The following is a 14,956-nucleotide window of genomic DNA, read 5'->3' as shown; positions in this document are numbered from 1 at the left end:
GCAGGCGCAACACCGAGGGTTGCGATCCCGTTGCCGGTCCCGGTCCGGTACGGGCGCAACACTGAGGGTTGCAATCCGTTGCCGGTCACGAAAAAAAGACAAAAAGGAAAAAAAAAATTCATTGTATTCTGCTTTTCCCCTCATGTGTAATTCATTTTTATACTTACAAATAGATAAATAAATGGTGGTTGCAAATAATATGCAGTACTGGCATAATGTCATAATTTAATGCTATTGTAACAGTAATTTTAACTTAAATTTACAATTGCTTGCTTTCTAATATTTATGAAAGCCATTTTTTTCTGTTTTTTGGCAGCTGGCTGGTACGGGGATCTGAACCCTTGACCTTGGTGTTAACAATTGATTTTTGAATGTTTATCTTGGATCCTACAAGCTTGCTAATAAACTCACTTAATAATTCTAGCTTTTTACAGATTACGTAATATTTTCTACATATGCAATTATGTATTCAAATAGACAGTTTCACTTCTTTCTTATCTGCATGCATTTTTTGGGGGGGGTGTTTTAACTTGCTTACTACACGGGCTAGAACCTCTAGAACAACGTTGAATAGAGGTGGTGAGAAGTAACATACTTGCCTTCTTCCTGCTCTTGGGGTAAAGCATTCAATCTTAAATCATTTAGTACAATGTGATGTAGGTTTTTCTAGTGGCCCTCTCTCGGGTTGAAGACATAGATTCCTAGTTTACTGCAAGTTTTTAATCAAAAATGGATATGGGATTTTGTCAGTTTTTCTACATCTATTGAAATGATCATGTAGTTTTTTTCTTTTTTAGTCTGCTAAGACAGTCAGTACATTGATTGGTTTTCTAATGTAAAATCAACTTTGCATTCATGGGATAAATCCCACTTGGTCCTGAAGTAATTTCATTTTATCTATTGTTAGATCTGATATACTAAAATTTTGTTAGTTTTTGTGTCTACATTCATGGGATTATATTGGCCTATAGTTTTCTTGAAATGTCTTATTCTCATTTTGGTATCCAGTTAATGCTGGCCTCGGTATGAGTTAGAAAGTTTCCTCTCCTCTTCCATTTTCTGGGAGAGTCTCTGTAGAATGGGTATCATTATTCCTTAAATGTTTGGTAGAATTCACCCCTGAGGCCCTGTGGGTCTGGAGTTTTCTTTGTGGAAAGATTTTTAACTACATATTTCACTTTTTTAGTAAATAAAGGATCATTTAGGTTATTGATTTCTTTTTGAGTGAGCTTTGGTAGTGTGTGTCTTTTAAGGAATCTGTGCATTTCATCCAAGTTGTGTAATTTATTTGCATAAAATATTTCCTTATTATCCTTTTAATATCTGTGTAATCTGTAGAGATGTCATGTTTCTCTTTCCTGATATTGGTCGTTTTTGACTTATCTTTCTGGCTAGAGGTTTGTCAGTTTTATTGACCTTATCAAAGAATCCATTTTCGCCTTCGTTGATATTCTCTGGTGTTATTTTGTGCTCTATTTCATTGTTTTTTTTTTTTGTCTTTTTCGTGACCGGAAAGGGGTTCGCAACCCTTGGTGTGGTGTCGCCCACACCGTGCTCAGCCAGTGAGTGCACCGGCCATTCCTATATAGGATCTGAACCCGCGGTGGGAGCGTCGCTGCGCTCCCAGCGCCTCACTCTCCCGAGTGCACCACGGGGTCGGCCCTGTTTCATTGATTTTTTGCTCTGATCTTTATTATTTACTTTTTCCTGCTTACTTTGAGTTCCGTTTCCTTTTCTTTTTCTAGTTTCTCATAGTAGAAGTTGGAATAATTGATTTGAGGCCTTTCTTTTCTAATCCTATTGCTGGACATTTAGATTCTTAGCTTTTTGCTATTACAGTGAAACAATAAATGTTCTTATATCTTTGCACAATGATGTTAAAATATAGGAAAAATTGCCGTCTTTGTAGTGTTAGTTTTTCCTCTTGAACAGTAGTTTGTACTCAGGAAAGTTTTCTTTGATTTTGCTTTTCTTTCTTTTCTTCATCATCTTTGTAATTCTTGTTTGTTGTCCTGTTAATTCCACCATCTGTTTTATTTTTCTCATGGTTTTCTACTCTTTGTGTCTTTGTCTTGTTTCTTATTTAAGTGGAAGTACCTGTAATATTTTACCATTTAGTATCTTGATGTTCTCTGGATTAATCATGTTAAGGAATTATTCATCAAGTTTTGTTTTTGTTTTTTTTAAAAAGATGACCAGTAAGGGGATCTTAACCCTTGACTTGGTGTTGTCAGCACCACGCTCTCCCAAGTGAGCCATGGGCCGGCCCCAAGTTTTGTTTTAAGATATGGAAATTGAATATTTATTCATTGCCTCTTCGGCATTTCTTAAGAGAATTTTTTTTCTTCAACCTATTGTATGACATTTTTCAACTGGATAACTTTTTATCAAACCTTTCTTGTATTCCCAGTATAAAAAATTGTATATATTATATATATTTTTTATATAATATATAATAATTTTTATGTATATTATAAAATATATATGATATATATAATTAAAATATTATATATATAATTTTTTTAATATATATATATATATAGTTAATTTCTGCCTTAATGTGTTTTTGGAATTTATTGGCTAATAATGTATTCATATTTTTTTATTGCTATTAGGAGGTGAGATAGTGACCCTCAGGTTGGTTAACAGTTTTCTTGTTTGCTTGGTACTGTCTTTATCTCATTTCTGACATCTTTGTCATGGTAGCTTTGAAAAGATTTTGAAAGCTTTCTTTCTGTCTCTCTGCCTTTGAGAAGGTGGAGAGTATCAGATGACCCATTCCTAGAAAGTGAGAGAGCCTGGGGAGCAGGGGCAAGACAGGCTGTAGGTCAGCTTCCTCTGGTTTTTTCCTCTTGAATTGATCTATTCTCAGTTTTATTTTCCTGCTTAAACTCAGTTTTGCTAGATCCTAGAGAGGTTCTTTTCTGGTTGTATTCCTCTTTGGGTTGTTTATTGTGTCCCAGACAACTACTTGTGGAAGTTTGTATTGAGGGGACAGTATGGAGCTGCCCACAGCTTCAGTTCCTGGAACCCCTGCAAGTGAGCTTTTCTTAGAGACCCCACAGATGACTGTGCACAGACTCCCCTGGAATTCCACAAGGTGCAAGTGGGTTCTGGTGGTGACCTCAGAGCATCCACAGTGCACCTCATTGTCCAGTGGAGAGCACTCTGGTGTCCCTGCAGGCCCGCCAAATCTGAGTCTTCCAGAAATCTGTATCTGGCCCAAGTACCAAGGTGTGAATCAGCTCTTATACCTTTGCTTGTTGGAGTCCTTTTATTTGTGCTTTGGAACTTCGATCATCTTGTTTCATTGAAGATGGACTTCGGTCTTCTGTGTTTTGTTTTTTTTTTGTCGTTTTCAGTGAATTTGAAGGGAATGAACTCTTACAATCAAATTTCCTTTTCTATTGACACAGTGATATTAAAATTCCCCTTATACTTGTTAGGCTGTATTTTCATTTTTTTTCTACTTCTCCATTTATACATTAGAACAGAAATATTCCCAGAAAGAAGTCCTTGCTGTCCTAATACCTAGTATATATATTTCTATTTAAAATTTTTTTATATAAAACTCTTCTTGCTAATGTTTTGTATAGACACATATGGTAAAGTGACCCCTCAGTCCTTATTTAAAAGTATTTTATAAAAGTTGCATTTATATATGGACTTAGAGATTAATAATCAAATTTTTGCCACCTGTGCTAGCTTTAATAGTTCTAGAATTAAGGTTAGATGTTTTATGTTTTCTTTCTGGCAGGACCACCAGTAGACGGTGTCACTTTGCCCTTGAACAAGTCATCCACTTAGGTGTAAAAGGTATTATTTTTGTAGAATGATAGTGTTACATCTTCCCAGAGTATTTTTATAGCTTTCATGTAAACTTTTGTGTAATACACAATCTCTTCAGTCATATATTAGAAGTAAAACTATGTGAATTCGCATATTTTTCATTTTCTATTGGGGAGTTTCAGTGTTTTCTTACTGTTTCAACTACATGAAAATAGCATACTTAAATAATTTTTAAAAATTCATCATATTCTGCTTTTCTTCTCATGTGTAGTTCATTTTTGTACTTAAAAATAGATAAGTAAGGGCCGGCCCGGTGGCGCACTGCTACAGTGCGCCGCTTGGGAGTGCGGCGGCGCTCCCGCCGAGGGTTTGGATCCCACATACAGACTGGTTCCACTCACTGGCTGAGCGAGGTGCGGGCGCAATGCTGAGGGTTGCGATCCCGTTGCCGGTCCCGGTCTGGTATGGGCGCGACACTGAGGGTTGTGATCCATTGCCGGACACGAAAAAAGACAAAAAAAAAAAATAGATAAGTAAATGGCTTTGTTGCAAATAATGTGCAGTACGGGTATAATGTTATAATTTGGCAGTATAAAAGGGAATCCAGAAAGGAAAGGAGTAGAATGTGAATTACTTTAGGATCAGCTGTAAACATTTAGGTTGACTGTGTTCATATTTTTTAACCTTTTCAGTAATACCTGCCCTCCTACTTTTTCTTGTTTTAAAGTGTTGTTCCCAGAAGAAATTATTTTACAGTCTCCCCAAGTAACAGGGAATTGGAACCATGCACAAGACACCAGAAATGATGAGCAGTCCACCACCAAGGTAGTGTTTTGATGAATTTGATATATTTGAATAGATAGTATTGTTAATTCACTTTTAGATACATTAGCTCTCAACTGATTGGAGTATTAGAGGAGTGTAGTTCACAAATAACCCAAAATCACAGTTAAAGTAAAACGAACTAAAATATTCATAAAATAGATTTAGTGCAAACTTTATATATGGTTACATGTAGGCCTAAGATGGCTACAATATATAGTGGGGAAAAGCAAGATACAGATGTTTGTATGATCTTACAGTTTTATTTCAGAATTACATTTATGTGATTGTATATGCATAGAAAATATCTTGAAGGATACACACCCAGAAAATTGCTAACATCTGCAATCTTTGTGAATGTTGCAAAGATATTTTATTTTTACTTCTATAATCCAGTCACTCCATAAATAGTAATGTAGTGCCTATTATGTGCCAAGAGTTGTCCTAGACTCTTGCTATGGGATCGATGTGTCCTCTGAAAGTTCATGTGTTGGAAACCTGATCTCCATTGTAACTGTTAAGAGGATGGGAAATCCTTTTACAGTATTTGAAAGGTTGGGGCCTCTAGGAGCTGATTGGATCATAAGGATTATGCTCTCATGAATGGATTAACCCATTAAATCATTACCCCATGAATGGATTATCTTGGGTGTGGACTGGTGGCTTTATAAGGAGAGCAGGTAAGCATATTAACGAACACTTTTGCTGTCCTCATCATGTGATACCCTGCATTGCCATGGGACTTCATACAGAGTCTTCACCAAGAAGAAGGCTCTCACCAGATGCTTCCTGGACCCTGAACTTCCCAACCTCCAAATCTGTGAGAAATAAATCTCTTTTCTTTAAACATTAACCAGTTTCAAGTATTCTGTTATGAGCAATAGAAGACAGATTAATACAGAAAATTGGTACCAAGAAGTGGGGTGTTGCTGATAATGAGTATCTGAAAATGTGGTGGAAATGGTTTTGGAACTGGGTGATGGGCAGAGGCTGGAAGAATTTGGAGAAGCAGGCTTGGGAAAGCCTAGATTCTGGTGAGGGCTTAGAAGATAAGACCAGAGGAACTTTGAAACTTCTTAGAGATCTGTTAAGTGGTGGTGACCACAATGCTGATATAAATATGAACCATGAAGGCCATTCTGAGGACATCTCAGGTGGAAATGAGGAGCTTATTGGAAATCAGAGCAAAGATCACCCTTGCTATAGAGTTACAAAAACTTGGGGGCATTCTTTTCATGCCTGAGGGCTTTGTGGAATGCAGAACTTAAGAGTGATGAACAGGGTATTTGGCAGAAGAAATTTCTAAGCAGCAGAGCATTCAGGTAGCTGAGTGGATACTTCTAACAGCCTGCACTGAATTACAGCAGCAAAGGCATGATGTACAGGTGGAATTTATAATTAAAAGAGAAGAAGAGGATGAAAAATTGAAAAACTCTTAGCCTGGCCATGTAAAGAGTGGAAAATGTGTTCAGGAGAAGAAACCAAGGGTGCAGCCCAGTGACCGTCTGCTAAGGAGATAAGTACAGAAAGAAGGAATCATGAAGGGAATGGAAGAACCCAAAGGCATTTCAGAGGTCTTTGAGGGTGCCCCTCCCATCACAGACCAGAGGCCAAGGAAGACAGAACAGTTTTTGGGAACAGGCCTCGCTGCCCAGGGCCACCTCAAGATGTTGCTCCCTGCATTCCTGCACAGCACTCTTTGGCTTCCCCTGCTGTCACTAAATTAACCTCAGGTGTGACTGAACCCGCCACTTCAAAAGACACAAGCCAGAAGCCCAGGCTCACAGCATGCCAGAGATATGGAGGAATGGCAGCCTCTACCCAGCTTTCAAAGGATGTATGGAAAAGCTTAGGGACCCAGAAAGAGATTTGTCACAGGGATGGCGTCACCTCAGAGAGCCTCCACTAGAGCAATGCCAAGCGGAAATGTGGGGTCAGAAATGCAGCAGAAAATCCCCACCAGGGCCATGCCTAGTGAAGCCATGGGATCAGGACCACTACTGAGACCCCAGAATGTAGATACCAACATGCAACACCAGTCTGGGAGAGCTAGAGCATGGGCTGAGCCCTGGAAAGCCATAGGAGCACAGCTGCCTGAGGACTAGGGTGTCCAACTGCTGCACCAGTGTGCAGAGGATGCTGGACATGGAGTCAAGGGAGGTTATTCTCTAGCCTGAAGATATTATGCCTGCCCTGTTTGGTTTCAGACTTGCTTAGAATCTGTTACCCCTTTCTTTTGGCCTATTTCTCCCTTTTTGGATGGGAATATATACCCTGTGCTTGTCCCACCATTATATCTTGGCAGTAGATAACTTGTTTTGATTTCCCAGATGAGATTTTGGACTTTTGAGTTGGTGCTGGGATAAGTTAAGATTTTGGGGTCATGGGGATGGAAAAAATGTATTTACATATGAGAAGGACATGAATTTTGGGCGCCAGGGGCAAAATGCTATGGGTTGAATGTGTCTCCCAAAAGTTCATGTTATTAAAACTTGATCCACATTGCAACAGTGTTAACAGGTTGGGAAATCTGACTATGATATTTAAAAGGTGGGGCCTTTAAGAGGTGTTTGGATTGTGAGGACTATGCCCAGTGTTATTGATCCATACATTGAGTAATGGGTTAATTCTTTTAATGGGTTATAGGGGAGTAGACTGGTGGCTTTGTAAGGAGAGCAAGGGAGCATGTGGAAACGCTCTTGCTGTTCTCACCACATTACACCCTGCATTGCCTGGGGACTCCATACAAAACATCCACCAGGAAGACGAGATGTGCCCCTTGACCTTGGACTTTCCAGCCTCCAAAACTGTAAGAAATAGTGTTATAACACCAAGGTCAAGGGTTCAGATCTCCGTATTAGCCAGCTTCCAAAAAGGAAAAAAAAAAAACTGTAAGATACCCAGTCTCAGGTATTCTGTTATAAGCAACAGAAAATGGAGTAATACAACTTTTGATATATTTTCACGAATAAAATAGAAGTGGTTTTATTTATCATTGTGTTTCTAGTAGTGAGAAAAATCATCCATGCCGTGGTGGAGCATACAACCTGTAAATTCTGTGCTATTGGAATTTGGTTTTATGAGCATGTTTAAACGTATAAAAACATAAGTATTTTAATTACATGTAACATTTAGAAACCCTCTTACCATTTTATATCCCCTCTCCAAAAATGCAAAAATGATAGTTTTAGAGTACTTATACAATCGTGGAAAATACTGTAAGTGAAGCAGCAAAAGGCTATCCATTAAAATCATCTGCTATGAATCAAAACCACACTGAAATATTATCTCACCCCAGTTAATCTGGCTTTTATAAAAAAGACAGAGAATAACAAATGCTGGCAAGGATTCAGAGAAAGGGGAACCCTCCTACACTGTTGGTGGGACTGTAAATTGGTGCAGCCATTATGGAAAACGATTTGGAGATTCCTCAAACAACTACAAATTGAACTGCCATATGACCCAGCAATTCCACTGCCGCGTATGTATCCGGAGGAATGGAAATTATCGTGTTGAAGAGATACCTGCACCCCATGTTTATCGCAGCTCTATTTACATAGCCAAGAGTTGGAACCAACCTAAACATCTATTGTCAGATGACTGGATAAGGAAAATGTGGCATATATACACAGTGGAATGCTACTCTGCCAAAAAAAGAATGAAATACTGCCATTCGCAGTAATATGGCTGAACTTGGAGAAAATCACATTAAGTAAAATAAGCCAGGCATAGAAAGAGAAATACCACATGTCCTCACTCATAGGTGAGAGTTAAAGAATAAGCATATAAATAAAAAAAAAAAAAAAAAAGGTAGATACAACAATCACAAAAATGTGCTGAATTTTCAAAAGGAGAACTGAGATTAGCAGAGGTGGGGGGGATGGAGGAATTGGTAATGGGCCACAAGAAACGATGACATTATATATTGCTGAATAGACTGGTTTTCCTGATTTGAGCATCACATATTGCACACAGGTGTTGGTATTCAACTCTGTACCCCATAGATATGTACAATCAATTATGTTACAATAATTTTTTATTTAAAGTAGTATAGGTCCAGTGGCAGGAAGATTCAGAAGATAAGAATTTAGGAAGGTATAAAAGAGACAGATGGACCTTTCAGTTGGCTAGAAAAGCAGCTGTTCTCCAGGGAGAGTAATTGAATGAAAGGTCAAGTAAAATGGAATCAATCTGTCTGGATAAAATTAAAAGATTATAAAACAAACTTTAACCAAAAAAAAATTAACTTCTGTGTATTTCATATTTGGTCTTTTTTCTGAAAATAGAAAGGGGTCTTTGTTGGGCACAGACGTGGTGCTGACTGCACAGCCCTCTTCCTTCCTCGTTGCCTCGTCACTGGTTTCTCCCACTGCCTGATTCTCAGGGAGGGTCTGTGGTGCTGTTGGTGGGGTGGGAGGTGGGGAGGGCAAGCGTTGCTCTTTAGATGGGCACATTCCAGATTGGCTGAATCTTCATATTTTAAAATGCAGAACATTATCATCTCACAGAGTGACTAGGTTGCAAATAAACTCGAAGATATTCCATATATCAACCAAGGTGGAATTGCAGGAGCCAGATTTACCTTCCTGCCTGAAACAATCAAGAACCAGAAGCTCCCAGGTTTCTCACCTCACACCCACCGTTCCCAGGAAAGCTTCTGTTATAATGGTACCTGAAAATGTGGGCTATAAAAGTCTAAATACAGCTGAAATTGATCTTTGACAATCATGGAAGATAACTTAGCATATTTCTTTTAAAAGTACAGTAAGGAAATATGTGAAACTGCAGTTTCAGACGTTGGGCATCAGCTATCTCAGGACAGCAATTACTGAAAGAGAGGGAACAAGTGAGGTGACCCACAGTCACCTAGCTGATGGCCTCAGAGCACATCCAGGCCAGGGAGCAGAGGGGGGCCCCAGTGGGGCCCAGTGGTCAGTCCAAGCTGAGGAGACCAGGCTTGGACAGGCAGGGAGGACAGGTGGGTGAAGCTGACAGGGCAGAGTGCTTTGGGTTCTACAGAGGTTCTCGAGTTTCCAGCTGGGTACTGATTAGTGCGTGCTTGTGAGTGAAATATCTGGGACTGGGAAGAAACCACCTAGAAAAAGCAGAGGGAACAGTCCTCAGAGTTGACACAACACAAGGAATAGCTTGTTCCCACAGCCAGAGAAGGAAAGCCTCGTACCTCACAAATGGTCAGGGAGAGTCCTCGGGAGGGTGTTGCCTCAGGAGTTAGACTTAAACAAGTATGAGAGCAAGCCTCAAAAGTAGCAGGCTATTTCCAAGTAATTTAGCTGCATCCCAGGACAAAGTTCAAAAATAGTCATAGGAATATAAAATTACCCAGCACCCAACAAGGTGTGAAATTTGCAATCTGACATCTGATTAAAAGATAAAAAGAAACTGAAAGACACAACCATAGGAGAAAATTTAATCAGTTGGAACATACCCCCAAAAATAACAGTGATAGAATTAGCAGACAAGGGCATTGAAACAATTATAACTGTACTCTATATGTTCAAGAAAGTGGAAGAAGACATAAGAACATAAGTGGAGACATGAAAGATATACAAAAGATACAAATGTGTTTTCTAGAGATGAAAAATTCAGTGCGTAAAATGAAAGGTATATGGACTCTCTGCACCACTATTTGCCATGTGAGACCCCCGCATTGCCGTAAAGCCACCACCAAAGAGGACCTTCACCAGACCTGTTCCCTGGACTTTGGACTTCCCTGCCTCAGAAACTTAGCCTCCCGATTGGCCACTTCTACCCTTGCCTCCCACCCCCAAGTCTGTTTCTGCAGCAGATACGTTAAACCATAAGCAAGATCACGTTACTTCCTCTGCTTGAAACTTTCAATTCAGACTTCCAGTCAAGATGGCGGAATAGACGGTCCCTAGCGTCACTCTCTCCCACAAATCAACTGATTTAAACTATAAAAATACAACATCAAGTGCATATGGAACGGGTAGATGTCCAACGGGGGAGGCAGAAGCTCCACAGAGACCACATGCCCTGCAGGGCCGCCGTTGCACAATCCGACAGATAGGCTTCACCGCCGCCACCCGGCTTGATTCCCAGCCCAGCCCAGTGCACACAGAGTGGGGAGACGTCCGGCAGGGGAGGTGGAGGCTCTGCAGAAACCACGCACCCTATGGGGCCACCACTGTGTGATCAAGCAGGTAGGCTTCACCGCAGGCATCCGGCTCCAGTCCCAGCCTGGCCTAGTGCACTCGGAGCAGGGAGACATCTGGCAGGGGAGGTGGTAACTCCACGGGGACCACACTGCTGCCACGCGATCCAGGAGCCCGGCCCAATGCGTACGGAGCACAGACATGTCTAGCAGGGGAGATAGAAGCCCCATAGAGTCCACACACCCTGTGGGGGGGCCATCGCCGCAAGATCCAGCAGCAGGTAGGTTTCACCGCCGCCACCCGGCTCCATCCCAAGCCCGGCCTAGCGCGCACAGAGCAGGGAGACATCCAGCAGGGGAAGGGGAAGCTCTGCAGAGACCACACGCTCTGCAGTGCCTTGGTGCATCCCAGCAGCCCGGCCCAGAGCACATGGAACAGGGAGAAGTCCAGCACGGGAGGTGGAAGCTCAGCAGAGACCACATACCCTGCGGTACCGCCCTATGATCCAGCAGCCCGGCAGAGTCCAAGCTGACCAGAGACGTGGCTCCCCGGAAAGGCCCGAGACCTGAGGCAACCACACACACAAGGCACTAGTGGCCAACTGAGAAGTCACTGAGGTAGCCATACCAAATTGGCAACCACAGCAACATCTTAGTCAGTCAATAGTGTCAAATCCGTGGACTGTGAAACCCCCTGCCACAATGAATAAACATCAAAGAAAAGATACCAGAAATATGAAAAATCAAGAAAGTACACCACGAAAGGATAATAACTCTCAAGCTCTAGATCCTATAGAACAAGAAGCCCTTGAAATGACTGACAAGGAATTTCGAGTGATAATTCTAAGGAAACTGAATGAGATACAAGAAAACTCAGCTAGACATCATGATGAAACGAGGAAAAGTATACAGGACCTGAAAGAAGAAATCTACAAGGAAATCAATGCCCTGAAAAAAAAAATGTAGCAGAACTTGCCGAACTGAAGAAGTTATTCAGCGAAATAAAAAACACAACAGAGAGTTTAACCAGCAGGCTAACGGAAGTTGAGGAGAGAACCTCTGAACTTGAAGATGGGCTGTTTGAAATAACACAAGCAGACAAAAAAGAAAAAAGAATCAAAGGCATTGAAGAAAATCTGAGAGATATCAGACAACCTTAAGTGCTCAAATATCCAAGTCATGGGTATTCCAGAAGGGGAGGAAAAAGGAGATTGCATTGAAAACATATTCAGCAAAATAGTGGCAGAAAATTTCTCAGGTATAGGAAATATCACAGATCTTCAGATCCAGGAAGCTCAACAATCTCCAAATGTATTCAACCCAAAAAGGTCTTCTCCAAGACATGTTATAGTCAAATTGGCAAAACGCAAAGACAAAGAGAGAATATTAAAAGCTGCAAGAGAGAAGCGTCAAATCACCTGTAAGGGAGCCCCAATCAGGCTAACATCAAACTTTTCATCACAAACCCTCAAAGCCAGAAAGGAACGGGATGAAATATTCAAAATACTAAAAGACAGAGATTGCCAGCCAAGAATACTCTACCCTACAAAGCTATCCTTCTGAAATGAAGGGCAAATAGTATATTTCTCAGACAAACAAAAACTGTGGGAGTTCACCACCACACAACCACCCTTACAAGAAATTCTCAAGGGAGTACTGGGTTTGGTTCCTGAATAACTACCACTGCCACAATGACCCAAGAAAAATCAAAACCCACTAGTATAATAAAAATGGCACTCATGAAGAGAAAACAAACAAACAGAAAGGGTATCTACAACCCAAGGAACTAGCAAATACAGAAAACAAACAGTAAATCAGAAAGCAAGGAACAAAAGACACCTAAGACAACCAAACAATAATCAACAAAATGCCTAGGAATAAATCAACATTTTTCTTTTTTTTCTTTCTTTTTTTTTTTTGTCTTTTTCCGTGTCCGGCAATGGATCGCAGCCCTCAGTGTTGCCCCCGGACCGGACCGGGACCGGCAACGGGATCACAACCCACGGCATCGCTCCCGCGCCTCGCTCAGCCAGTGAGCGGGAACTGGTCTGTATGTGGGATCCAAACCCTTGGGCAGGAGCGCCGCCGTGCTTCCCAAGCGGCACATTATCCAGTGCGCCACCGGGCCAGCCGAAATCAACATTTTTCTTTTTTTTCTTTCTTTTTTTTTTTTTTTGTCTTTTTCCGTGTCCGGCAATGGATCGCAGCCCTCAGTGTTGCCCCCGGACCGGACCGGGACCGGCAACGGGATCACAACCCACGGCATCGCTCCCGCGCCTCGCTCAGCCAGTGAGCGGGAACTGGTCTGTATGTGGGATCCAAACCCTTGGGCAGGAGCGCCGCCGTGCTTCCCAAGCGGCACATTATCCAGTGCGCCACCGGGCCAGCCGAAATCAACATTTTTCTTTTTTTTCTTTCTTTTTTTTTTTTTTTGTCTTTTTCCGTGTCCGGCAATGGATCGCAGCCCTCAGTGTTGCCCCCGGACCGGACCGGGACCGGCAACGGGATCACAACCCACGGCATCGCTCCCGCGCCTCGCTCAGCCAGTGAGCGGGAACTGGTCTGTATGTGGGATCCAAACCCTTGGGCAGGAGCGCCGCCGTGCTTCCCAAGCGGCACATTATCCAGTGCGCCACCGGGCCAGCCGAAATCAACATTTTTCTTTTTTTTCTTTCTTTTTTTTTTTTTTTGTCTTTTTCCGTGTCCGGCAATGGATCGCAGCCCTCAGTGTTGCCCCCGGACCGGACCGGGACCGGCAACGGGATCACAACCCACGGCATCGCTCCCGCGCCTCGCTCAGCCAGTGAGCGGGAACTGGTCTGTATGTGGGATCCAAACCCTTGGGCAGGAGCGCCGCCGTGCTTCCCAAGCGGCACATTATCCAGTGCGCCACCGGGCCAGCCGAAATCAACATTTTTCTTTTTTTTCTTTCTTTTTTTTTTTTTTTGTCTTTTTCCGTGTCCGGCAATGGATCGCAGCCCTCAGTGTTGCCCCCGGACCGGACCGGGACCGGCAACGGGATCACAACCCACGGCATCGCTCCCGCGCCTCGCTCAGCCAGTGAGCGGGAACTGGTCTGTATGTGGGATCCAAACCCTTGGGCAGGAGCGCCGCCGTGCTTCCCAAGCGGCACATTATCCAGTGCGCCACCGGGCCAGCCGAAATCAACATTTTTCAATAACAACTCTTAATGTAAAAGGCTTGAATTCCCCAATCAAAAGACACAGACTGTCTGACTGGATTAAAAAGGAGGACCCAACTATATGCTGCCTTCAAGAGACCCACCTCACCCATAAAGACTCACATAGACTAAGAGTGAAAGGATGGAAAAAGATTTACCACGCAAACAGAAAAGAAAAACAAGCCGGAGTAGCTATTCTTTTATCTGGCAAAATAGACTTTAAGCTAAAAACCATAAAAAGAGACAATGAGGGACACTATGTAATGATAAAATGATTGATCCATCAAGAAGACATAACAATCATAAATATGTATGCACCCAACGTTGAAGCAGCCAGATTTATAAAACAAACTCTATTAGACCTAAAGAAGGAAATAGACACTAATACCATAATAGCAGGGGACCTGAACACCCCACTGTCAATATTGGACAGATCATCTAGGCAAAGAATCAGCAGAGAAACACAAGATCTGAACAATACTCTAGACCAGTTGGACCTGGCAGATATCTACAGAACATTCCATCCAGCAACCTCAGAATATTCATTCTTCTCATCAGCACATGGATCATTCTCCAGGATAGATCACATATTAGGATACATATCAAGTCTCATCAAATTCAAAAAAATTGGAATTATCCCATGTATTTTTTCAGACCATGATGGATTGAAATTAGAAACCAATAAAAAACAAAATTNAAAATTTATTGAAACTAATGAAAATAATGATACATCATACCAAAACCTGTGGGATAGTGCATAGTGCAAAAGCAGTATTAAGAGGGAAATTTATTGCATTAAATGCTCACCTCAGAAGAATGGGAAGATGGCAAGTGAACAACCTAACACTTCACCTTAAAAAACTAGAAAAACAAGAACAATCCAAACCTAAAGTTAGCAGATGGAAAGAAATTATTAAGATCAGAGCAGAACTTAATGAAATTGAAACCCAAAAAACAATAGAAAAGATCGACAAATCAAAAAGTTGGTTTTTTTAAAAGATAAATAAAATTGACAAACCATTAGCATGGCT

The 14,956-nt window shown here is 41.6% G+C and overlaps 1 protein-coding gene across 1 annotated transcript in view; it reads left to right on the top strand.

Annotated features, from left to right (window-relative positions):
* The window catches only part of MOV10L1 (Mov10 RISC complex RNA helicase like 1), a 57,895-nt gene that overhangs the window by 7,051 nt on the left and 35,888 nt on the right, over nucleotides 1–14,956 (top strand). Inside the window, 2 exon segments of the mRNA XM_008568950.1 lie at nucleotides 3,758–3,816; nucleotides 4,517–4,614. Of these exon segments, the coding sequence (XP_008567172.1) occupies nucleotides 3,758–3,816; nucleotides 4,517–4,614 (157 nt within the window).

Source organism: Galeopterus variegatus, unplaced genomic scaffold, assembly GCF_000696425.1.
Source record: "Galeopterus variegatus unplaced genomic scaffold, G_variegatus-3.0.2 Scaffold454, whole genome shotgun sequence".
In the NCBI taxonomy this organism is placed as follows: domain Eukaryota; kingdom Metazoa; phylum Chordata; class Mammalia; order Dermoptera; family Cynocephalidae; genus Galeopterus; species Galeopterus variegatus.
Note: the sequence above shows the minus strand (reverse complement) of the source record. Positions and strands in the feature narration are given on the sequence as shown.